Here is a 24183-nt window from a genome sequence, read left to right as displayed (position 1 = left end):
GCCTGCAGCCCTGCTGCATGGCTGCAGCGGCCCCGGGCCGGGCCGCGGGGCCCTTTGGTGCAGGGGAAGGGCTGCTCTTGCCCAAGGGTGCTCGTGCGCCCGCTGCCTGCGCCCTGGGACCGGGCAGAGGGGAAGGGGCTGAGCGGGGGTGACTTTCACTTAGTTATTTGAGGTCACAGCTCGGGGTTGGGTCGCAGAGCGCTCGGTGAACTGCTCGGCTTGGACGAGCCGGTACGTGGGCATCGGGCAGCGCCTTCACGGGCCGCTTGGGGCAGCCGGGCTCTTGCTGTAAAAAGTGACCTCTGCTTCCTCGGGCCTTCCTGGCCCGGGGAGGAGGGTGGCAGGGCTCTGCCCGGGCCCAAGGGCGGGTGTTCTCCCTGCTGGTGCCTTTACCAGCTCCGTAGGGAGCTCCTTCCTGCTGCCCCTCGGGCCAAGTTGAGCAAAGGGCTGCTCTTGACTGGGGAGAAGAGGGAAGCCCTGAGCAGGGCTGCTGCTGCGGAGGAGCTAAAGCCCTGCCTTAATCCAGGCCTGATGCTGCCCATATGGCCCCTGTGCCTAATACACACGGGGGCCCGGGGTGCGGCGAGGGGGCACCGCGCGGGGCCCCCCGTCCTGCCCGCGAGCCCGGCGGGCCCGGCCGCCCCAGCGAGCGCCCCGGGGCCCTGCAGGCGCCGCCGGGCCCGGCCGCGGCGCTCGCGGCTCTCCCACCTGGCGGGCGCCGCGCCGGGGCGGGGGCTGGCGTTGGGTTACGGCCTCCGCGGTGCGCGGAGGAGGACGAGGAGGAGGAGGAGGAGGGATGGCCCGGGCGGCGGAGGAGGGAGCCGGGGGGCGGGCGCCGCCTCGGCACGGCCGCTGCAGCGGAGCCGGCGGAAGCGGCCGGCCGGGGCGGCCGCCGCGCGGGGCCGGGCCCTGGGGGCGCAGCCAGCCCCGGCCACGGGCTCGGGCTCCGCACGGCCGCGCCGGGGGACGAGCGAGCGCGTGAGTGTGCGAGTGTGCGAGTGTGCGGCGCCCGGCCCCGTCCGCAGCCCGAGGAGCGGAGCGCGGCCGGGCGGCCCCGCGGGAGGGCGGCCGGGCCCCGGCCCCGACAGCGGCGGCTCGGCCGGGGCGGCCGCGTGCGCTGGCGGCCGCCGCCTCTGGGAGGAGCAGCAACCCCGGGCGCTGCTGCCGCCGGCCCGTGCCCGAGCCCGGCAGGGAGCTCAGCGGCGCCTTCGTCGCTTGAAACGAAGGGTGGAAAACACCCGAGAGACCCACAGCCACCTGGGTGTGCGCGGGGGGTGCACGGCCTGCACTGCCGGCTCCCCGTGAGCGCGCTCCGGCCCGCGGCGCGGGCTGGGTTGGTACATGGGAAACGGGGGTTCCTGCCCACAAACCTGCAAGAGGTGGCGGGGCCCGAGCCAGGAGCCCAGCGGGGCTTCGGCTGCACCTTTGGGTGGTGACGGGAGGCTGCAGCCCTCGGACGGGACTTGCAGCCTCGTGCACAGGGATCAGGAGCACCTGGGGCAACTGCCGTGGGCATGGTTGGATCCACGCGTGCCGGGAGCTCCCACGGGCGCGCTCCCTGCACGGTGCCGCCCTGCAGCCCCAGCAGCCCCCTCAGCTGCTCCGCGTGGCGCTGCCGCCAGCACAAGCGCGTCTTGTCTGCGCAGCCGAGCCGGCGGCGGGCGCAATGCGCGCAATGTCCGTGGGAGGCCAAAGAAAGGCCCTTTGTGCGCGCGGGGCGTTGGGCGGCCCCGCTCGTGCCCGCGGCGCTGCCCCGTCCCGGCGGGCGCTCTCCCGGCGGCAGCGCCCGGTGGCCGCGCTCCGCGCCGGTGGCACCCCGCGCCCGCGGCACCATGTTCCTGTACTGGCGCAAGCGCGGCGCCTACGAGCTCGAGGCCCTGCCCGGTGGCCTCGCGGAGCTGCCGTGCGGCGCGGCCGAGCGCTTCTCCTGGAGCAACCCCGGTGATGCGGCAGGCGGTAGGTCGGGAGGGTGGCGGCTGCCGGTGCCCTGGTCCTCTCCAGGGAATGGGGCCCGTGGTGGTGCCCGTAAGGGAGGGCTGGGGGCAGCGGTGCGTCCAGGGCAGTGCTTCGGGCGCAGGACGCGATCCCTCCCCTCCTGCTGGGGCGGCTGCTGCTCCGGGTTCTGCTCAGGAGCCTGGGCACGGTGCTGGACGAGCGGGTGCTCCCAGGGGCCGAGCGGAGCTGAGCGGAGCCGGGCTCCCCGCATCCTGCCTCTCCACGCGCCCTGCCGCTGCTGCGGCCTCGCTCGGGCTTTTCATGAGTTTGCAAATCTTCCCTCTTGCTCAGGCGGAAGAATTTCCACTTGTTCCCGTTATTATTCGCAGCAGGTCAAGTGAAAGGCCGGCTGCGGTGGGGCGGCCGCGCACAGAGGCTCTTTGTGCACGCGGGAGCGCGGGCCGGCGCGTGGGCAGCGCCGCGGTGCAGTATGGCGCGCTCGTGCCTCCTGCCCGGAGCCCACGGCACTGCGCCGCGCAGGGACGCGCGACCCACGGCGTCCGGGGGAATCACGGTGTCCGCAGGAATTGCGGCATCGCGGCAGCGGGCGATGCGTGGCCTCGGCAGCAGCGGGCTGCATCACCAGCATCGTGCGAGCTCCTGGCCTGTCGTGGCACCCCGTGGGCCTCGGCAGCCCCCAGCAGTCTGTTATTTTTAAACTATTGAATGTGGCATGTAACAAAAGCCTCCAAAATAGGATTTGCGCCCAAGGCCGATTTAACCGTTAAAGCTTAAAGCAGCTTGTCAGCCACCGTGGGGCTGGGAGCGGGTGAGCGGCAGCGCCGGCGGATGCGCTGCCCGCCGCGCGGCTCGCCTGCATCCGGGGCCGCGGCGCATCCCGGCCGGGCGCTCCCAGTGCAGCCGCGGGTGCCCGGCCCTCGTGATGGCTCCTGTCTCCTGTCCATGCAGCAGAGCAGCCGCTGGCAGAGGAGACGGGGCTGCAGTGCTCGAGTCCCAGCGGCCCCGACAGCGATGACGACCAGGACGTGAAGGTTGGTCCCCGCGCGGGTGTCCCCTGCTCCCAGCCGGCAGTAGCAGCGAGTTGGTGCCACAGGCGCCCCAGGAGGAGACGTCTCCTCGCTGGCATGAGGCGCTGCGCCGTGCACGAGTGTTTGCAGTGCTGCTTGTTTGGTCATGCTTCATGTGCAGGCTGGACCAAGCAGGGAGCAGTTGGCCGTGGGGCTGCGGGGAGTCGAGCGGTGTCTGTGACGGGGAGCACCCCGCGGCCCCTGTGCTAATCCCGGTGCTCGCTAATGTAAAGCCGCTGTGGATTTAGGCTCCCTTATCTCCGTGCTCGACCTGCTGCTCGCGCTGTGGCCTCAGCCCCGGTGCTTCGCGTGAGCGCACGAGGCCGTCCTGGCGCCGTGGGGCTTCCCGGTGCCCGCGCGGCGTGGGCAGGGAGCGATGCTGGCGCTGGCAGAGCCGGGCAGGGCAGGGCAGGTCTCCCGGGCCCTGCCACGGCCCATGTTTGCCGGGCGGAGCGGCAGCGCAAACACGGCGGCAGCGCACACGTGGCACTGGGCGCCGCGCGGGGCCCCGGCAGGACCTGCCGCCGGCAGCGCCGCTGCTGCGCCGAGCGCCGTCCTGCGCGCCCGGTGAGCCGCTCCGTGGCGTGCCGGCTGGCAGCCCGCGCGGCACCGCGGCGGAGACGGGCGGGCGGGCGCACAATGGGCGGAAGCGGAGTGCCGGCTGCATTGTCCCGCTGCCGACACCGCTTCCTCCGGGGGCAGCAGCCGGGCCCCCGCGCGGCCTCGACGCCGCGGCCCTCGGCGCGCTGCCAGCGCTGCTGTTCCTGCAGGAATGCCGGGACGCCAAGCGCCCGCCTGAGCCCTGCGGCACCATGCACTGCGATGGGCCCCCGCATCTGGAACTGCCTCTGACAGGTAAGCGCCGCCCGTGCTAGGACACCGGTGCCACCGGTGTCACCGATCCCCCCCGCCACCCGCCCCGCTCCCCCGCAGGCTCCGTGCTGGCCCGCAACATGTCCACCCGCTCCTGCCCGCCGCGCACTGGCCCGGCCCCCGGGCACGACGAGGACACCGACAGCGCAGGGTGAGCACCAGCACCGGCACCGGCACCCGCTTGGCCGGGAGCGGGGCCGGGGTGACCGTGCCTGCTCCCCTGCAGGGACGGCCGGAGCTCGGCGCTGAAGCTGCCCAAGAGGAAGGCTCGCCGCAGGCACACGGATGTAAGCTGCCGCCGGGCCGTGCCGCCGGGCCGTGCCGTGCCAGGCTGCAGCCGCCGCTCTTCCCGCAGGATCCCAGCCAGGAGTGCTTCACCCTACGCTTTGACCTGGGCGCTGAAGCCGAGACAGAGATTGTGCCGGCTGCCAAGAAGAAGTCCTTGGGGTGAGTGTGTGCGTGCGCCGGGGCAGCCGGGGGCTGCAGAGCTGCTGGCGCGTGGCCGGGCGCAGCGGCTCCCCGGGGCTCCAGGCCGGCGGCTCCGCAGGGAGGTGCTGCTGCCGGTGCTGGAGCGCCGGGGCCTGGAGCCGAGCCGCGTGGACGTCTACCTGGAGCAGTCCAACACGCCGCTGCCGCTGCGCTTCGAGGCGTACCGCCTGGGGGGACACCAGCTGCACGTGCGAGGTGCGGGGCGTGTGGCTGGGTGCGGGGACGGCGCCGGCGCCGGCACCACTCACCCTGCTCCGCTCCCGACGCAGCCAAGCCTGGCGCTGAGCTTCAGGCAGACCCGGCGGCCAAGGACGCCCGCTCGGCCAGCCTGCCCATCCTGCGCGCCCCCGAGCTCCCGGTGAGCGGCGCGGCACGCGCGGGGCCGGGCTCTGAGCCGCACCGCCCGCCTGGCGAGCGGTGGGCACCGGGGTGCCGCTCTGCATGGGGTGCCCGAGGGGCTGCTCTGCTGCGCTCCTGCGTGTGCTCAGCGCTGCCCTGTGCTCTCGGAGCGGAGCCCGCTCGTGCTGCAGGGAACGCGACCCGGCGCGCGGCCGTGCCGCGGTGCCGCGGTCCTGCCCGCTGCGCCGGGAGCCCAGCGCTCTGCTCGTGTGCTCTGCGCAGGCCCCGGGCCGGCGCCGCAAGAACATGACCGAGTTCCTGGGTGACACCAGCATCCCCGAGCCCCTGCCCCTCGGCAGCAGCTCCCTGCCCGGTGCCGCAGCTGCGGCCGGCGGGGACACGTGGAAGAACCGGGCGGCAAGCCGCTTCAGCGGCCTCTTTGGCTCCAGCGCCGGCACCTTCGCACGGGTAGGTGCACCACGGGGTGGGAGCACGCAGGTAGGTGCGCGCAGGTAGGTGCGAGCTGCAGCGCTGCCTGCGGGCCGCCCGCCGCAGGCGCGGGCCCGGCGAGCCCCGTGCAGCCGTGCCGCTCGCCCCACAGGAGGGTGACAAGATGGAGCAGCTGGCCAGCAAGCTGCACACCTACAGCGTGTTCGGGCTGCCGCGGCTGCCGCAGCAGCTCCGCTTCCACCGCGACTCCTGGGAAGACGACGAGGACGAGGAGGGGGGCGATGACGCCAGCCTGGTGCTGGAGGACAGTTGGCAGGACATCATCGCGGGCGCTGAGGTGAGGCGGCCCGGCCCGCGGCACCAGTGCCCGTGTGTGGAGCGCGGTACGCGGCGCTAACCCCCGCCGGCGCCGCAGGCCCTGCCGCGGCGGCAGTGCCACCAGCAGGAGGCCATCTGGGAGCTGCTGCACACCGAGGCCACCTACATCCGCAAGCTCAGGGTCATCACGGACGTGAGTGCCGGTGCACCGCGGCGGAGCGGGGCCGCGGGCGCCGCTGCAACGTGCCCACGCTCTCCCGCAGCTCTTCCTGCGCGGCCTGCTCAACCTGCAGGAGTCGGGGCTGCTCTGCGAGGTGAGCGTCGCGGTCCCCCCGCCGGCGTGCCCGGTGCGCGCAGCTCCCGAGCCGGCCCTCGCCCGCAGGTGGACACTGTGCGCCTCTTCAGCAACGTGGGCGAGATCATCCGGCTGCACCGCGCGCTCTGGAGCGGCGTCATGGCCCCGGTGCTGGAGAAGGCGCGCCGCACCCGCGCGCCGCTGGACCCCGTCGACTTCCTTGAGGGCTTCCGGGCGGTGAGCGCGGGCCGGGGCGGGCGGCGCGGGGCGGCGCGGGGCGGCAGTGCTCATGAGGCGGCGCCACTGCAGTTCGGCTCGCTCTTCCAGCCCTACGTGCGCTACTGCATGGAGGAGGAGGGCTGCATGGAGTACATGCGGGCGCTGCTGCGCGACAGCGAGCTCTTCCGCGCCTATGTGGCGGTAAGGGCGCGCGGGGCGGCACCACGGCAGGGCTGGTGCCGCGGCGCTCGCTGACGCCGCCGCCACGTGCAGTGGGCCGAGAAGCACCAGCAGTGCGGGCGGCTGAAGCTCAGCGACATGCTGGTGAAGCCCCACCAGCGCCTCACCAAGTACCCGCTGCTGCTCAAGTCGGTGCTCAAGAAGACGGAGGACGCGCGGAGCCGCGAGGCCATCGTGGCCATGGTGAGGGGCGGGCGGGCGGGCAGGCGGGCGGCCCCGTGCCCAGGCCTCACGCCCGCCGCCCGCGCAGATCGCCTCCGTGGAGCGCTTCATCAGCCACGTCAACTCGCGCATGCGGCAGCGGCAGGAGCGCCAGCGCCTGGCCGCCGTGGCCGCCCGCATCGGCGCCTACGAGGCCGTGGAGGGCAGCAGTGATGAGGTGGACAAGGTAGGCTGGGCGGCACCGTGGGTGCGCCGTGCTGCGCCGTGCTGCACCGTGCTGCACTGTGCCGCGCCGTGCTGCACTGTGCCGCGCCGTGCCCACACTGCCCTGCCCGCAGCTGCTCCGGGAGTTCCTGCGCCTGGACCTGGCGGCCCCCATCCCGGGGGCCTCCCCGCACGACACGCGGCAGCTGCTGCTCGAGGGCGGCCTGCGCATGAGGGAGGGCAGGGACGCCAAGGTGAGCGGGGCCGCGCGGCCCGGCACGTGCTGCCGCCTGCGCCACGGCCTGCGCCCACCGCCCGCCTCTCGCCCCAGGTGGACGTGCACTGCTTCCTCTTCACCGACCTCTTCCTCATCACCAAGCCCATCAAGAAGGCCGAGCGCGCGCGGGTGGTGCGGCCGCCCCTCATGCTGGACAAGGTGGCGTGCCGGGAGCTCAAGGACGCGGGTGAGCGGCGGCGCTGCGGGAGGGCCGGGCCGCGCGGCTGCCCTCGCTCACGGCACCGCCGCCCGCAGGCTCCTTCCTGCTCGTGCACCTGAACGAGCTGGGCAGCGCCGTGGCCGCCTACAGCTTCCAGGCGGGAGGGCCGGCGCCGTGCCGCGGCTGGGTGGAGGCGCTGCTCCGCGCGCAGGTGAGGCTGCGCCCGGGGGACCGGCCTGTCCCGTCCTGACCGCGGCACTGACCCCCCTGCAACGCAGGCCCTGCTGCAGCGGCTGCGGCTGCAGGAGCAGCAGCGCAGCCGGCGCCGGCGCCCGCGGCAGCCCCAACACGAGGACGACGAGGAGGATGACGAGGAGGAGGACGCGGCGGGAGGCAGCAGCACCTCGGCAGGCAGCTCGCCCACGCTGCTCCGCAAGAGCTCCAGCAGCCTGGACTCGCAGCAGGGGTACGGCCGAGCGCAGGGGTCATGGCAAGGGGCCCGGCGTGGCCTGCGCCAGCGCGCTCACGTCCCGCCCTGTCGCCCCCGCAGCCCCTCGGACGGCTCCACCGAGACCATCGCGGTGGTGGTGGTGGACGGCGCCGCCGAGCTCTCCTCACCCGACACCGACGTGGGGCCGTTCAGCTCACCCTCAGACGGGACCTCGCTGAGCACGACGGCCTCGTGCGGCACGCCGCCCGCCGAGCCGCCGCCGGGCGCCGCGCTGCCCGCGCCAGGCGCGCGCTCCGCCTCGCTCGACAGCGCCTACGGCACGCTGTCACCGCCCGAGCCGCCGCCGCCGCCTGAGCGGGACGCGCCGCGGCCGCCCTCGCCGCGCCTGCGCCGCCGCGCGCCCGTGCAGCGCCTGCCCCGCGGCGCCCCGCGCGCTGCGCTCCCGCTCCGAGGCCAGCCTGCCGCCGCCGCCGCACGCCGCCCGCCCCGCCGCCCCGCTCAGCCGCAGCCTGGGCGACCTGCGCCTGCCCGCGCCTTGCCGCCCGCGCCGCGACGGCCCCGCCGCCGCGCGGCCCCCTGCGCCGCTCCGCGCTTCCAGCTCCGAGCTCTCGGAGGCGGAGGAGGTGCCCGGCTGCGCCGCGCCGCCCGCTCCCTGCTGCAGCCTCTCGGACCCGCCGGAAGCCCCGCTGCAGCAGCAGCAGCACCGTAAGCTGACCCTGGCGCAGCTGTACCGCCTCCGCACCACGCTGCTGCTCAACTCCACGCTCACGGCCTCGTAAGCGCTGCGCCGCAGGGCCGTGCCGCGCTGGGCCGTGCCGTGCCACGCTGTGCCGTGGCCATGCACAGCTCTGCCTCTGCCCGCAGGGAGGTGTGACTGCGACGCAGCGCGTGGACGGAGACGCCTGGCACCTGCCAAGGAGCCCCTCCAGCTCGTGCCACCGCGCCAGGGCCGGGATGGGACAGGATGGGGATGTAGCCCCTCTTGCCACCCGCCCCTGGGGCTCCTGGCCTGCGCGGTGCCAGGGCTGCTCCGCGTCGAGACGAGGGGAGCGAGACGTCGGCGGCGGGTGAAGAGGAATGAGGCGTAGAGCGGCCGCAGCGGCGGCAGCAGGAGGGGACGGCGCCGCGGCGCCGGTGCAGGGAGCCGAGGGCAGTGTGCTGGAGCGGTGGTGCAGGGCCGGGGGCGAGGAACAGGGCGAGCGCCGGGTCAGTGGCCCCGGGGGCAGCCGAGCTGTGCTGCAGGGCTGGGTTGGGAGCTGTGGCTCGTCGCGTTGGCCGTGGACGTCCGCGCTGTGCCGTCACGAGCTGAGCATTAAACCTAGCCGAGTGCAGGCACTGGTGTTGCAATCTCCTTCTGCCACCACGTCCCTACTACCGCTGCGCCGTCATCACGTGGCTTCACAGCCCAGCCCCACTTCCAAAAAAGCACTTCCTCCGGCAGCACCGGCTGTAATAGCGTGCCAGGGCGGGCGACCGCGCACTCGCCACGCGCTGTGTTGCATTGCGCGGCGCTGCGGCGGGCGTTGGGCGGCGCAGGAGGATGCCCCAGCGGCGCGGCGTGCCGGCGCGCTGAGCGCGGGAGCTGCAGCCGCGCGGTGCTGCCCTGCGCGCGGGCTCCGCCGGGGACCGGCATGCGACGGGCGCAAGGATGAGGCGCGACGTCTCGGCGGCAGCCTGGGCGAGCGCGGTGAGTCCCGCGGCGGGCACGGGGCCGGGGCCCAGCGTGGTGGGATCGGCGCAGCGCGACTCAGCCGGCACCGCTGCGGCTGTCCCACGGCAGGGATGGCGCCTTCACTCGCTGCGGGCAGGTCCCTGTGGCGCCGGGGCCCAGGGAGGCCGGTGCGCTCGGCGCTGCTCTGCCGTGCTGCGGGAAGGATGTGCCGCGCGGTGCCACTGACTCAGAGGTGCCGCTGGCTGCAGCCTCGTCACGGCACGGCTCTCCCGCCGTGGGCACCATGTGCAGGGGCCCCTGTGCCTGCGGCGCACAGGGTGATTCAGCCCCTTAATCGGGGCCATCTCAGCTGGGAAACGCTCCCTGCGGCGGGCAGGACAGGCCCTGGCTGCCGGCCCGACCCGCCGAGCAGCTCCTGCGCCGGGTGTGCAGACGCCGTCCTGCAGCAGACTGCACCGTGCTGCGCCGCGCTGAGCCCGGCGGAGCGCAGCCGGCCCGGCGCGGCGCGGGGGAGCAGGTGACCTAGTTTGGGGCGCACGTACACGGCGCGATAGCATCGCAGGGAGCGGAGCTGGGCACCGTTTCCTCTAAGGGAGGAAACCGCCTCGGCAGAGCAGCGCAGAGATAAACCGGGGAAAGTCAGTGCCGACGGTGTTAACTCTCCCGCGCCCGGCGTGGCGCTTGCTGCATGACACGCGTGGGGCTGCCCGAGGGCCCGCGCGCTCCTGCGGCTCGGCGCCCCGCGCCTCCCTCCTCCTCCTCCTTGTCCCGGGGGCGGTGGCGCACGGGCTGCTTACGGGAACCGCGGCGGCCTTTCCCCGCGGCGCCGGCAGGAAGCTGCTGCCGCCGGCGCGGGGCTGGCGCGGGGCATTCCCGCCTGCAACCCGTCTCTCTGCCCAGGTGCTGCTGGTGACGCTGTGGCTGGCGGCAGGCGGGTCTTCCGTCACCGGGCCGGGGCGGCTGGCGGGGACGCTGCCACGGCCCCCGCTGCCGCCCCCTCGCCTGCGGCGCTTCTCGCGAGCGCCCTGCCCTGTTGGCACGCGCTGGACTGGGCGGGGAGGCCGCTGCTGCACCCCGTGCCCCGCAGGTGAGAACCGCGCACGGTGCGGCCCGCGGGCTGCTGCACGGGGCCGCGCCGCCCTCAGCACCCTGTCTGCGCAGGCACCTTCCTGCGCTCGCCCTGCACCAACCGTAGTGACGACCGTGTCTGCGAGCCCTGTCCCGCTGGCACCTTCCACTCGCTGTCCAACACCGCCCAGGCATGCAGGGCCTGTTACGAGTGCGACCGCCAAGGTGAGCCGCGCCGCCACGCTCCGCGCCGTGCGGCCCCGCGGCCCCGCTCACCACCCGCCTCCGCAGCCTTGCAGAGCGTGCTGAGCAACTGCTCGGCCACCAGCAACGTCGTCTGCAGCTGTGAGGCCGGCTACTACAAGGAGTGCATCGACAGCCCCTGCAGCAACTTCCACTGCCGCGAGTGCCGCACCTGCGCCGGGAGCCTCGTGGCCCGCCCGTGTGAGCGCCGCGCCGGGCCCTGCCGCGCCGTGCCGTGCTGCGCAGCGCTGTGCCACGCTGCGCCGTGCTGCGCTGCACCCTGACACCTCTCGCCCCCCAGGCTCGCTACTGCAGGACACGCAGTGCGGGAGCTGCAAACCCGACTTCTACGCCGAGGGCGGCAAGTGCCACCCGTGCCCACCGTAAGCTACGGAGGCGGTGGCGGGGCTGCCCGGGGGGCCGGTGCGGCGCCGCGGTGCCGCTGACACGCACTATCCCTGCAGGCGTGACGCGGACGCGTGCAGCGAGGAGTGCCAACGGGCCTGCAACCGGCACCGAGGTGCGTGGGGAGCCGCGGCGGGGAACGGTGGCAGCCCCGCACCCTCCCGCACACTCGGCTCCTCTCTTGCAGGCGCGGGGCTGGAGTACCTGCTGCTGGGGCTCGCCGGGCCGCTCTTCCTGGGCGCCCTCGCCATCTACCACAAGCGGCTGCGGCACAAGACCCCCGGCTGCAGCCCCCTGCCCGCCTCCCCGCGCCACGGCAGCCCCGACCCTGCGCCTGGGCCCGTGCCTGATCCTGCAGCCGAGCCTGGCCCTGTGCCTGGCCTTGCCATGCAGAGCTGCTGCAAAGAGCTGGATTCGGGACCGATGGTGCCTGCGGCTCCCGCGGAGGAGGTGGTGCAGCGGAGCCCGCCGAGTGTCGGGACCGGCACATGCTGGGGATCCCGGTGCCGCCAGCCCGGCCCCGCCACCGCCGTCCTCCCCGAGGCGACGGCCCTGCTGCAGTGGTGCCGCCCGCAGCCCGAGCACCTGCTGCAGGGCAGCCAGCTCTACGCCATCATCGACGCCGTGCCGCTGCGGCGCTGGAAGGAGCTCATGCGGGTGCTGGGGCTGCGCGACACCGACATCGAGGTGGTGGAGCTGGAGTTTGCCCATGTGCGCGACCAGCAGTACGAGATGCTCAAGCGCTGGGGCCAGCAGAGCAGCGCCTCGCTCGGCCGCGTCTTCGCCGCCCTGGAGCACATGGAGCTGGAGGGCTGCGCCCAGGCGCTGCGCCTGCGCCTGCAGGACTGCCCCTGAGCCGGCCGCCGTGCTGCAGCGGCGCGCGGGCTCTGTGCTGTGCTGCACGCACATGCAGCATGCATGCTGTACTGCACGCATATGCAGCCCACATGCTGTGTGCTGTGCTGCATGTACGTGCAGCATGCGTGCTGTGCACTGCATGCTGTGCTCCATGCACATGCAGCATGCCGGGCTGCAGGACGTGCACCACTGGCTGCCCCGGCTCCTGAGGCCACGTGCATCCCACCGGGCGCCCAACCTCTAAGTAGAGTTACTTATGCCGTGTAGACATGTTATGTCAGTTATGGCCCGCGGGCCGCGCTGGCAGCAGCGGGACGGAGCTCTCCGCCCAGCAGCGCAGCCTGCAGCCCCCTATTTATGTCCCCCCGAGCCGGCGGGGCACCGGCTGGGCCCCGGTATCCCCGCCCCAAACCCATGGGATAGTTCTCGAGGCCTCCAGCCGGCGGGGCGCACCGGGCGGCCCCCTTGGAAATAAAGCGGCCTCTTCTCCACCACCAGCACTGGCCCTTCTTCCCGCGGCGGCGCTGGGGGCGTTGCAGGTGCTGGGGCAGTGGCGGGTGCCACACGTGCCAGGGTTGATGCAGGGGCCGGGGCCGACGCAGGGCCCCAGCGCGGAGGAAGGTGCAGGGTGTGCGGGGTTATCGCTTTATTCGCTGCAAACGCAGGGCTCTAGGGTAGGCAAAAGCCGAACGTCTCCTCTAGCGGTTCCGGGAGGGGGTGCGGGTGGCCGTGGCGGGTGCGCGGCGCCAGCGGGTGCACGGGGCTGGCGGCGTGCGGGCCGGGGCGGCGCTGCGCTGCGCCGGGGGGCGCGTGGCGGGCGGTGCGCGGGGGCCGTTGGCGAGCGCGGGGCCGCAGCGCGCGGGGCCGCGGCGGCGCGCGGGCCGGGGGGCGAGCACGGCGCCGTTGGCGTGCGCGGGGCTGGCGGCGTGCGCGGGGCCGGCGCGCGGGGCGGGCAGGTGGCGGGGCGGGAGCTACGGGCGCGCGGCGCCGGTGCCGGAGGCTGCGCGGGGCCGGCCCCCGCGCACGGCACGGTGCGTGCAGCACGGCGCGCCGCGGCACGGCGCGCTGCGGCACGACGCAGCAAGTTGCGGCACCCAGCACCTCCTCGGCAGGGAGCCGGGGCGCGACTAGTGCTTGGCTATGTCCCCCTTCTTGAGGATGATCTGCCGCTGCCAGGGCGCCAGCTTGCTCTCATCGTACCCCAGAGTCCTTAGCTTCTCCGACTGCTCCTTCTCCTTCTCCTCCTCCTCGCGCCGCTGCTTCTCCTGCTCTTTCCTGCGCCGCGACGGAAGGCACCAGCTCACACCGGCTCTGGCGCGGCATGGCACGGACGGCGGAGCGCGCAGCCGCCTGCTGCCCGCCCGCAGGGAGGGCACCGGCAGCACTCACCTTTTCTGCTCCCTGCAAAGCAAGTGGGGAGAGGCCGTTAGCGCGGGGCAGCACCGCAACGTGTGGCGCAGGACGGAGGGCCACGAGTGGCGCCGTCCTCGGCACTCACCGCTCCTCCTCCAGCTTCTTGCGCAGGATGTCCCTCCTCCAGGCTGGCATGCTGGCCAGGCGCGCCTCCTCCTCCTGCTCCTGCAAGGGACAGCGCGTCACCGCTGGCCACCACGTGCACGCGGCTCGGGCCGCGCGTCCTTGGGCACCTGTGGGCTGGCTGCGCCGTGGCCTCGCCGGCCCATGTGGAAAGCCGCTCCACGTCCCCACGGCGCTGCCGGTGCGGGGCCCACCAGCCTGCAGGGCTCTGCCATGAGCCAAGGAGCGGGCGCAGCGAGCGGGGCCGTCGCTCACACACAGGTTTATTGCACGGAGGCGGCGCACACGCCCCGGCACCGCCGGCACCGCCGCAGCACTGCACACCACACGCACACACAGGACACCGGGCGAGCCAGGCGGCTCCACACAGCAACGCACAACCGCGGCCACCAGCACGGCCACGAACCACCGCGGCCACCGCCGCCAACGACACCGCGGCCACCACCGCCACAACACCACTGCCACCGCCGCCGCGGCTCAGCCATCGAGCAGCTCAGCCCCCCGCTCCCTGCAGAACGAGAAGCTGTGGTCGATGTAGCGGCAGACGTCGTCCTCGCTGGGGACGCCCGGCATGGCAGCGGCGCGTGGGCCGGCTGGGGGGCTCCCGGGCTCGGCGGCCACCTCGCCGTCGCCGAAGAAGGCGCGCGCCAGGTCGTCAAAGCCGTCGCGCCAGCAGCGCCGCCCGGCCTCCACGCGCTCCAGCACGGCGCGGTGGAAGCGGCGCACGCGCGGCCAGGGGTGGCGGCGCAGGCGCGCGAACATCTCGCCGCAGAGGCGGTGGCGGAAGCGGCGCTCCTCGGCGCTCAGCCCCATCTCCAGCAGCTGGCAGTAGCCCAGCATGAAGCGCTCCAGCGAGAGGCTCTCGTAGGGCGGCGGGCGCCCGCCCGACGGCGGCAGGAACTGCTGCGGCCAGTAGAGCCGCGCGGCGCCGCGCGCCCGCCGGCCCCGCCACCCCGGTGCGCGGCCGCCCCGCCAGCGCGCCAGCAGCGCGCGCAGAGCTGGTGCCCGCGGGCCGCGTGCCCGGGCGCCCTCCCGCGCGCCGCCGCGCCAGCGCTGCAGGAAGAGTGCGAGGACGCGCTCAGCGTGCCCAGCGGCCCCGGCCCGCGGCGCCTCCGCACGCTCCCCCAGCTCGTAGCCGGCGCGCAGGGCGCGCACGGAGACGCCACTCTGCAAGATGTCGTGCCGGGCACCGCCGGGGCTTGGTGGCGGCAGCGGCGGAGGTGGCGGTGCAGCGTCGGGGCCCTCCTTGCCCCCCAGCGCGGCCAGCAGCAGGGCCATGCTGCGCAGCAGCGCCGAGGTGCGGCTGCCCCAGGCGGGCGGCTCGGCGACGCGGGCCGCAGGGCGCGCAGGACGGGTGCTGGCGCGTCGCGGCGCCGCGGCGGCCAGCGGCAGGAGCTGCTGCAGCTCCTGCTCCAGCTGCCGCAGCTGCGGCTCCACCGCCTGCACCTGGCGCATCACCCGCAGGTTCTCGATCTGCCTCTCAATGCGGAGCATGTCCTCCTCCGGCATGAGCGGCCCGAAGGGTCCCAGTGCCGCGCGGCCGGCGGGGCCGCAGTGCCCGCCCGCAGCAGCCCCGCTGCTCCCGGCCTCCAGCTGGGCGGGAAAGAGGCAGAGCAGCCCTGAGCCCGCGCGCGGCTGCGACGGTGCCCTGCGCCCGGGGACCTCTCCCCGACATGCCCGACATGCAAGGGAGGAGCGTGGGCGGCCGCGGTGCAGACGCTTTGGTGGTGCCTGTGCATGCAGCGTGGCCGCACTGGTCCGCGGGGAAGGCGGCGCCGGTTCTGCTGTGGGGGTGGCACTCCTGGCCGCGCCGCGAGGCCGAGGGCAGCGCGCGGGCAGCCCCTACCTTGCGCTTCTGCTCCTCCTCCTCCTGCATCTTCAGCTGCAGCTTGCGCACCATCACCTGCCGCTTCCACTCGGGGATGGGCCGGCCCTGCTCGTCATGGCTCGGCACCAGCGCCTCCGCCTCCGCGGGCGCCCCGGCCCCGGCCGCCGGCACGGGCGAGCTCCCGTTCACCACGGGCTCCGGCGAGCCGCCCGCGCGCGGCGGCGCCAGCGCCTCGGGGGTGGCCGGCGGGGTGGGCGTCCTCACCGGCGACGGGGAGGATGTCGGCGACTCGGCCTGCGGGGGTCGGCGCCGTGGGTGCCATGGGCTGCGCGGCTCCCTGCGCGCGGTGCAGCACCGCGCGGCCCCCGCGCAGCCCCCGGCACCTACGTTGGCCCCTGGCTGGCCGCTGCCGGAGAAGACGGTGGTGAAGCCCTTGCTCTGCGGTGTTGGCTTGAGGCTCTTCCCAGCCTTGATCTCAGCCAGCAGCTCCGAGTTGTCGCCGGTGGGAGACATCATGTTGAAGGACTTGGTACCTGCCGGGGAGCAGGTGGTGAGGGTGCTGTTGCTGGGAGCGCCTGCCACGCTGTGCCGTGCCGTGCCGGGCTGCACCGCGCCGCACACCCACCGTCGGAGCCGGCCGTGCGCGCGTCCCTAGCAGCGCACGGCGCCTCGGGGCCGGCGGCGCCAGCGGCGTCGGGGCCCCGGGCGGGATCGGGCAGCGCCATGCGGGCGCTGGGAGCGCCGTGCCCGGGCTGCGGCGCTAATAAAGGCCGCGGCCGGTGGCGGGGGGGCCCCGCGCTCACGTGGCGGGGCAAAGCCGGCCGGATGAGCCCGAACAAAGGGCCTCTGTGCGGCACCGCGGGGCCGGGGCCGGGGCCAGCGTCGGGCCGGGCTGCACCCGCCGCGTGCGCCACCACGGGCGCCCACTGCTCCCAGTACTTACTCTTCATTTGCCTCAAAGCTTTTCCTTCTAGGGGGAGAAGCCGAGGCGCGGGGCGGCGCCGGAGGCAGAGGAAGGATTTGGCCACCACAAGACAAGAGAGGAGAGAAGCAGCCAGCAGTGAGAGCAAGTGGGGGCGGGCCGGCACGGCGGCCCCCGCGCCGACACCGATGGAGAGAAGGACAGAGAGGGCCGTGAGCGGCCGGAAGCAGCCAGGAGAGACCGGTGCGAAAGCACGGGGCGCCGCGAGGCCGCGGCCTCCATGGGGCCTGCAGCCAATGCCTGCACTGCCCCACACGCGCTTGCAGGCCACCCTTGGCGCTGCCCGGTGCCATGGTGCACGGCACGAGCGAGCCACTTACTTCCTGTGGAAGAGGAGGAGCGGCGGGGGCCGGCGGGGGCCTCGGCCGGCGGCGGTGGCGGCGGTGGCAGTGGGCACGCGGCGGCTGGCAGTGGCGGCGGCGGCGGTGGCGGCGGCAGCTCCGCGCCAGCCTTGCTCTCCGCCGCGCTGCCGTTGTGCATGGTGTCTGCGGCCAGCAGCGGTGCCTGCAAGAGAGCGCGAGCGGGCTGAGCCGGGGCTGCTCCCTGAGCCGTGCAGCACGCGCTCTGCACCGTGCCCCGGCCACGAGCTTGGCGCCAGGGGTGCAGCAGGGCCGGCACGTGCCTCCTCGCTGTGCGCCATCCCGCGGGGCCCCGGCAGCTCGGCGGCAGCGGCGGCGGCGGCACCGGGCCCCAGCTGCTTGTAGTAGTCGCCGGTGCTGGGCTGCTTGCCGAAGTTCCTCGACCTGCGCGTGGAGTCGGCCCGGCGCAGGCCCTCGGGGCTGCTCTCACGCGACGCCAGCTGCGGCGGGACGGGCTCGGCCTGGCACCGCGGGAGCCTGGGCATCGCCCCCGCGGCGCGTGGGAACGGCCGCGCCGGATCCCGGCGCGCGGATTAGCTGCAGCTTATTGCGGGGGGGGCTGGCGCGGGCCGCTCGGCACGGCCTCGGCTCACCCCGCGCATACCGCGGCGGCTCGGCCCGCGGCCCCGCGCTGCACTGCCCGGCCCCTCCGTGCCACCTTTGCATGGCCAGCCCAGCTAAGTCAACACAGCCAGCGCGGCGCTTCCTGCTGCGCCAGGCGCCGTGCCAAGCCCTGCGCCTGCTTCCAGCGCCCGCACCCGGCACCTGCGCCAACGCCCCATGCGCGGCCCTGCCGGCAGCAGCCCCCGCACGGCCCCAGGCGAGAGCAGGACCCTGCGCCCCTCAGCTCCTCGCAACGAGGTGCCCAGCGGAGCCCCAGCACGGAGCCGCTGCCGGCTGTGCCCGCGCCGCTCCCACCACGGGATCCGGTACAGATCCCTGCTCCCGGCACTGGGCCCCTGTCGCGCTGGGGCACCCTGTGGGTTCCTGGACCCCTCTTACCTGCGCAGCGCCCGGCTGAGCCCTCTCCGCAGCTGGCGGCAGCAGCGGCGCCACCCGACACCGGGGCACAGGTGACACCGGAGCCGGGCGCTCGGGTTACCGCTGCCAGCGCCACCGCCTCCCTGCTCACCTGGCCCCGCTGCGGCGCCCGCCCAGCACCCGCCCGGCACGCGGCGTGCGGCGCAGGGCACAGGGCAGGCGCACGCGCACGGGGCCGTCCCGCCACGGCCGGGCCGCGTGGCTGCGGGCACACGGCACGGCCCGGCACTGCGGCCTGCGTGCAAGCGAGCGCCCCGGTGGCCCCCAGCCCGCGGTGCCCTGCCCGCCTGCTGCTCCCGCCAACGTGGTGCTGTTGGCGGCCGGTGGCTCAAGCAGCGGTTGGGATGGGGTGGGTGGGACGGCTCACACTTGGTGGTCCCGCGACCGCGGCATCGGCCCGGGGCGCCGGGACCCACCTCGCGGTGCAGCGCCTGGCTCTCCACGTGCCGCAGGTTGTTCTTGGCCTGCACGTAGATGTCGGCCGTGTGCTGGGTGGGCGGCGCGGGTGCCGGGTACCCCGGGGGCGGTGGCGGAGGCGCCCGGGCCCCCGGCGGGGGTGGCGGTGGCGGGGGGAAGCCGGGGGGCGGCGGGGGGCCCTCGGTGGCCGCGCCGCCACGGGCGCCGCGCGGCCGCAGCTCGGGGTCCAGCATGTCCATGTAGGTCTGCATGTCAGCGAGCGCTGCGGCGGGGGCGCCTGCGGGGGCGGCGCTGAGCGGGGCCCGGCACGTGGCACCGCGCGCCCAGCCCGTGTCCCCGTGCAGCGGCTGGGCCCTGCAGCGCCGCGCCACGCCGAGGCGGCCCCGCGTCCCTGTCCCCGTGCCGCGGGTGCACTCACGGGCTGCGGCGGCCCCCGGCGGGCCACCCCGCTTGTCGCCGGTGCTGGACTGGCTGGAGTTGCACGAGTCGTAGTTGGAAAGGGTGCTGGCCGGGGAGCCCAGCTCGAAGCGGGGCTGCGGCGCTGACGCCGTCGTGTTGGGCGATGACATCCCCGAGTCGGGCTGCCTGCCCTCGCCGTCGCCCGAGGGGTCCCGCGACAGCACGCGGTGCTCCAGGCTCTGCGGCACAGCGGTGTGGAGGCTCAGCAGGGCGCACACGGCGCTGCCAACATCGCCGCCGTCCCGCACCCCTACCATGTTCTCCACGGTGCGCAGGTACTCAGCGCAGTGGCCGTGCCCGTTGCAGTCGGCGAGCTCGGCTGCCGTGTAGCCGTCCTGGTCGCGCACGCCGAGGTCGGCGCCGTTCACCACCAGGATCTGGCAGCACTGCGGGAGGAGGCGCGTGGCGGCGAGGGCGAGATGCGCTGTGTGCCCCCCGCGCGCCCGCCGCGCGCCCACCTCCAGCTCGCCGTTCTCGGCAGCGTCGTGCAGCGGCGTGCCGCCCCACGCGTCCGTGCTGATCTCGCCGCCGTGCAGCAGCAGCCAGCTCAGCACCTTGGCGTGGCCGCGGCTCGCGGCGAAGTGCATGGCTGTGGCGCCGTCGCCGTCGCGCTCCGAGAGGCTCACGGTGGTGAAGCTCATCTGGGCAGGGCGGTGGAGCTGAGCATGGGGCCGCCGCGCCGCCTGCCCCGGAGCCCCCTGCGCCCCCGCGCCGCGCTCACCAGCCACACGATGACGGTGTTGTGGCCCATCTGGGCCGCGGCGTGCAGCGGCGTCATGCCGTCGTTGGCGCGTACGTGGGGGTCGGCGCCGCACTCCTTCACCAGGTACTGGATGATCTCCAGGTGGCCCTCCTGGCAGGCCAGGTACAGCGGGGTGGCACCGGTCTTGGTCTGGGCGCTGAGCGTGCTGCACGGGGGCCGTGGGTCAGTGCCGCGCTGCACCGCGGGGAGCATGGGCACAACCGGCACCGGGGACATGCGGGGACATCAAGGGGCACAGGGAGACACGGGGGGACACAGGGGGACACAGGGGCACAGGGGGCACAGGGGGCAGCCCCTGCCACCAGGTACTGCGCCCCACAGCTCTCAGCTCGCTCCCTGCAGGCGCAGCAGCTCCTGCAGCAGGTCATTAAGTTAATAAGCGCGCTTAAGCTAAGCTCATTCCTTCGGCTGTTTTTAGGACCCTGCAATTTAGCAGTATTTTTAAATAAGCTGCTTAGGCAGCCGGCAGCCATGGGGCTGCTGCGCCGCGGAGCTGCCTGGGGCTGCAGGGCACTGGGTGAGGGTGGCCGTGCCGGCCGCACGTAGCCACCCCAGGCCTGGGAGCAGGAGCAGGGAGCCCTGGGGTCCCTGCACCCTGCACCCTATATCCTTGCATCTTGCTCCCAGCTCCTGCATCCCACATCCCTGCAGCCAGCACCTGGCAGCCTGCTCCAGCCCTGCGGGGAGCTGCTCTATTAAGGGCTCCATAGAAACCTGTTGAATATTTAAAAAAGGAAGAGCAATAAATACTGCGTGCTCTTATCACAAAGATCGCGGGTCCTTAATAATTGATCCATGTAACCATGAGAAGGGCCGTGGGCAGCGCTGGCAGCCCCGCAGGGTCCCTGTGCCCGGTGCCGTCCTACGGCTCCCCCTGCCCGGCACATCCCTGCCTGGAGCGAGGCCCGCGGCGCCGGCCCCTTCCCCATCCCCATCCCTTGCCGTTGCCCTTGCGCTTGCCCTGTGTGCCCTGGCGGCCACACTCGCGTTGACAACAGCAGGGACAAGCAGCTGCATCCCACGGGGCTAATCCCGCCGGGCGCCGCGCAGGGAGCCAGGCCGCGGTGCTGCCAGATGGCACAACCGGGGCGGCCGCCCGCTGTGACAGCAGCTGCCCGGCCGGGCTGCGGGACGCTGCGCTGGACACGCTGCGGCTGCCGGAGGTGCCGCGGCTGCTGGTGGCAGCACCCGCGGCCCCGGCGTTGAATTTCACCGCTGTAACGGAGCTGCCGGCGGGCGCAGGGGTGGATGCGTGGTGAATAATTCAGGGCTTTGCTCACGAGGGCGGGTGGCGATGGCAGCAAAGCCACCCAGCGCCCACGGGAGACCCAGCACGGGCAGTGCCCAAGGTGCTGGCCAGGGCCAGGTGCCGGGGTGGACGGGGTTAAGGCTGCCAGGTGCTGCGGGCACCCAGGTGCTGGCGCTTGGGTGCCCATGGGGAGGGGATAAATCCCAGGGGGCAGCCAGAGCTGGCCCTGCTGCTGCAGGATGGTGGTGAGCGGGGATGAGGGCTGCCAGGAGGCACCTGGGCCAGGTTTGGGGGCACCAATGTTGTTTATAGCAGCAGCAGCCTCTGCCACCACGGGAAGCCGATCAGAGGCCGGGCGATGGGCGCCTGCTCCTCGTTCTGTCAGCCCGAGTGCGGCTGCTGCAGCGAGGGGGAGGCCGGCGCGGCCGCCTGCACCCTCATCCATTTACATAACACCGGGCGGACAAAGGCGCCTCTGTTATCGCCCCCAGCCACCAGCGCCGGGAACAAATCCGCTGCGCCGGCGGCAGCGATATTTCTGCCAGCGCTCACGGCTCTGCTCTCGCCTTTTCTCTCTGGGCCATGAAGATGGGCTGCTGACGCGCTGGGGCTGCGCATCCCCGCCGTGCCGCACAGCCGTCCCCGCGGCGCGGGCCGTTACCTCGGGCAGTGGCCCAGGAGCAGTTGCAGGGAGGGGAAGTCTCCTTTGGCCGCAGCATAGTGCACAGGCAGCGCTCCCGTGTCCGTGGCTGCCGTGGGGTCGCTGCCTCCGAAGCCGAAGCGGAGCAGCCAGTCGATGACCTCGTGGTGCCCGAAGCGGGCCGCGAGATGAAGGATAGTGGCACCGGAGTTGTCTGTGTCCTGCGGGAGGAAGGGGAGCTGCGGGCAGCCCGAGCAGGGGGGACGCGCTGCAGAGGGACCACGGGCACGGCCCGTCCCTGGCCGCTGTGTGCACAGGTAACAGCGAGGACGGGGTGCGCGGGCTGGGCCGGCGTGAGGAGCTGAGTGCCAGCGATGGTGCCCACAGCAGGGCCGGGGACAGCCCTGGTGCCAGCCCGGGCCATGTCCCAGCCCCGTACGCGGGGCCAGCCCGATGCGGGTCCCGGAGCAGGGCTGGCCGGGGGCCAGCGCAATGCCGAGCGGTGCTGAACCAGTCCTTCCTGCTTAATCGGCTCCCCCTGCGCCGCCTCTGCCCCCGTCACATGCTATTAGCTCCGGAGCGCCTGGTCAAGCTGCTTATCGGCCCCGGGTTGTGTAACCGTGGAGCGGAGCAGAGTGGGTGCTGCGAGAGGCTGGCGGTGCTCGGGGCGGCCGCCACTCGCCCGCCGGCACCGCGCTCAGCCCAGCCGGCTGCTCGGGCCCCGCTGTGCGCGGGGCCGGGGTGCTGCACTGCAGCCCAGGCTTCATGGGGGCCGCGCGCTCGGGGCTCCCAGGGCATCTCCCGGCCTTGCCATGGCTGTGGCAGCACTGGCCACAGAGAGGAAAGGCTGTGTGTGCAGCAGGGGCGCCAGGGCCTGTAGGTCACTCATAGAGGCTGGTCTATGAGTGATCTTCCCCCTTGGCCTCTCTGTGGCTGGAGGTGGGAGGCCTGGGTGGAAGGAAGCCTTTGTCCTTGGCTGGAGCCTGTCCCCAGAGCAGTACCCTGGCCCCTGCCTGCTCTGTCCTGGGGCCCTGCTCCTCCCTCCAGAGCCTGCGTGATTCCCTGCTCCAGGTGATGGGAAGGAGAGGGGTGTTTTGGGGACCCTCACTGCCCTTCTTTAGAGGGCCCGGATTAGCCTAGCAGGGAGCAGAGGTCAGGGAGGAACTCTCGCTCCACCCTGGCTGAGCTGGCACCATCCAGCCTGGTGGGGCTGGGATGTCGGGGCCCTTGCCAGGCTTTTGGGGATCTAGCAGGGCTGCAGCGCAGGGGAGCTGCAGGGGCTCGTGGGGCAGGCTGTGCCATCTCTCAGGGGGCTCACAAGGAGGAAGGATCAGGGGCTATGCTCTGGGGCAGGGAGAGGCAGCTGCACCTTCAGCCCAGGACCTTGGAGCAGCATTGCCCTGACCAGCTCCTGCAGCAGCAGAAAGCAGAGCTAGGGAGACGCGTGATGGGTGCAGGAGCTGGTGGCTGGGGGAGCCTCCCACTCTGGGCTGTGGACGGCCCCTGCGAGGAGACGCCGGCTGCGAGGGGACACGAGCAGCGTCGTTCTCCGGCTGGAGCTCCCCCCTTGGAGGGTCGAGGGGCCGGCAAAGCGGCTGGGGGGGAGGCTCCCTGCCAGCCCGGTTGCGGGACGTGCCGCTTCCCGACTCCCCTTCCCGCGGAGGCGGGATGCAGCGGCGCTCCGGACTGCCCCCGTGGGGAGCTGGGGGGAAGAGGCTGCCGTCCCACCCGCCGCGCTGGGAGCCGGGCTCCCGGCTGCTCGGCTCGGGGAGAGGGGGACTGGAGGGGGGAGCAGGCAGGGAAGAGGGTCCCCCGGGGCTGTGAGCAGGGCTAAGGGGGCGCCGGTGGGGGACAGGGGGCTCCGCGCAGGCCTCGTGCGGAGCTGGCCGGGGGAGCGGCAGCCCCGGGACGCGGTAGGGCAGCCCCGGGAGGGGGTAGAGCAGCCCCGGGCGCAGCGCTCGCCGCCGCGGTCCCGCCGCGCCCCGCGCCCCGACCCCACTCGCACCTGGACGCCGCAGCCGCCCTGCGTGAGCAGCCACTGGAGACAGGCGAGGTTGCCGGTGGCGGCGGCGTCGTGGGCCGGCGTGGCCCCGTTGCGCGCCCGCGCGTCGCCGCGGAGCGCCGCCTCGGCGGCCAAGTAGCGCAGGCAGGCGAGGCGGCCGGCGCGGGCCGCGTGGTGCGCGGGAGAGGCGCCCAGCGCGTCGCGCAGCCCCGGCCGCAGCAGCCCCGCGGCGCGCAGCGCCCGCAGCGCCTCCACGTCCCCCTGCCGCGCCGCGAGCAGCGCCCGCTCCAGCGCCATCCCCGCCGGCCGCGGCCCCGGCCCCGGGCGCGGCAGCGGCCCCGCGGGCCGCCCGGCGCCGCTTGGCACTGCGGGCGCCCCCGGAGCGGCGGCTCCTCCTCCGGGGCCGGGCCGGGCCGGCGGGGCTGCCCCGCCACGGCGGACACGGGGCCGCAGCGCCACCTACCCGGCAGCGGCACCGGCACCGGCAGCGGCGCCGCCCCCGCACGAGCCGCCCGGCGCCGCGAGGATGGGCGCGGGCACCGCGGGACGCCGCCGCTCGCGCCCCATCCGCCTCCCCGCCCCGGCGCCGCCATTCCGCGAAGAGCAAGTCCCAGAAGTTCTCCCGCGTTGTCCCGCGCTGTCCCGCGTTGTCCCGCGCTGTCCCTCACTGTCCCGGGTTCCTGCTGGCCTAGGTGCGCGGGGCCGGGGCGCTGCGCAGCCCCTCCGGGCCGGGTCACGGCCGGCGGAGCAGCCGTGCGGGCCCCGCTCCGGGCGAGCAGCGACCCGCGGCGTCGGGGATGGGCGCGGGGGCTGCGGCTCCGGCACCGCGGACAGCGCCGCGACGGCGGCCTCAGCACCGCGGACAGCGCCGGCCGGGACCGCCCGGCCCCCGCCCGCCGTCCCGCCCGCCCGCCCGGCCGGGCTGCGCTCCCGGACCGCCCTGCCCTGCCCGCTCCTGTCTGCTCCGGCTCCCGTCGCTGCCCCGGGCCCGGCGAGCGGAGCGCGGCTCGCGCTGAGGGAACAGCTCCGCTCAGCACGGCCAGGGCCGGGCCGCGGATCCGGGGCCGCTCCCGAGCACAGAGCCGCTCGCCCCGGCCCCGGCCCCGGCCCCGCTCGCCCGTTCCCGCTCGCCCCGTCGCGGGGCTCGCGGCGCCCGTGGCG

General features: G+C 74.3%; 4 protein-coding genes across 4 annotated transcripts; 2 read left to right on the top strand and 2 right to left on the bottom strand.

Moving 5' to 3' along the window:
- Positions 1-3794: 3794 nt before the first annotated feature.
- PLEKHG5 (pleckstrin homology and RhoGEF domain containing G5) lies at positions 3795-8279 on the top strand. The gene is given in 20 exon segments (XM_088533736.1): positions 3795-3878; positions 3957-4047; positions 4123-4183; positions 4252-4343; positions 4444-4580; positions 4655-4743; positions 5007-5192; positions 5326-5511; positions 5590-5685; positions 5756-5806; positions 5875-6024; positions 6097-6207; positions 6280-6429; positions 6497-6634; positions 6747-6866; positions 6944-7076; positions 7145-7260; positions 7328-7515; positions 7600-7908; positions 7910-8279. Coding segments are annotated over 20 exon segments (2817 nt in total). The 5' UTR covers positions 3795-3835.
- Positions 8280-9148: 869 nt separating this feature from the next.
- On the top strand, positions 9149-11743 carry TNFRSF25 (TNF receptor superfamily member 25). Its single transcript, XM_088533735.1, has 7 exons — positions 9149-9187; positions 10073-10204; positions 10318-10465; positions 10532-10684; positions 10785-10866; positions 10948-11003; positions 11076-11743. The coding sequence occupies exons 1-7, from the start codon at positions 9149-9151 to the stop codon at positions 11741-11743; spliced, it is 1278 nt and encodes a 425-aa protein (XP_088389861.1).
- A 1124-nt stretch (positions 11744-12867) lies between these two features.
- On the bottom strand, positions 12868-23319 carry ESPN (espin). Its single transcript, XM_088533710.1, has 14 exons — positions 23026-23319; positions 21042-21241; positions 19090-19276; positions 18827-19009; positions 18623-18754; positions 18328-18547; positions 17909-18186; positions 16652-16891; positions 16413-16617; positions 15498-15643; positions 15129-15404; positions 13245-13324; positions 13136-13147; positions 12868-13021 (listed from the first exon to the last, which is right to left on the bottom strand). The coding sequence occupies exons 1-14, from the start codon at positions 23317-23319 to the stop codon at positions 12874-12876; spliced, it is 2601 nt and encodes an 866-aa protein (XP_088389836.1). The 3' UTR covers positions 12868-12873.
- LOC148592815 (uncharacterized) lies at positions 13760-14791 on the bottom strand. Its single transcript, XM_088533722.1, has 2 exons — positions 14694-14791; positions 13760-14585 (listed from the first exon to the last, which is right to left on the bottom strand). The coding sequence occupies exons 1-2, from the start codon at positions 14789-14791 to the stop codon at positions 13760-13762; spliced, it is 924 nt and encodes a 307-aa protein (XP_088389848.1).
- Positions 23320-24183: the final 864 nt, after the last annotated feature.

Source organism: Tinamus guttatus, unplaced genomic scaffold (assembly GCF_059628265.1).
Source record: "Tinamus guttatus ecotype Peru unplaced genomic scaffold, ASM5962826v1 Tinamus_guttatus_pri_ptg000515l, whole genome shotgun sequence".
Classification (NCBI taxonomy): Eukaryota; Metazoa; Chordata; class Aves; order Tinamiformes; family Tinamidae; genus Tinamus; species Tinamus guttatus.
The sequence above is the reverse complement of the archived record's forward strand: the minus strand, read 5'-3'. Positions and strand labels throughout refer to the sequence as shown.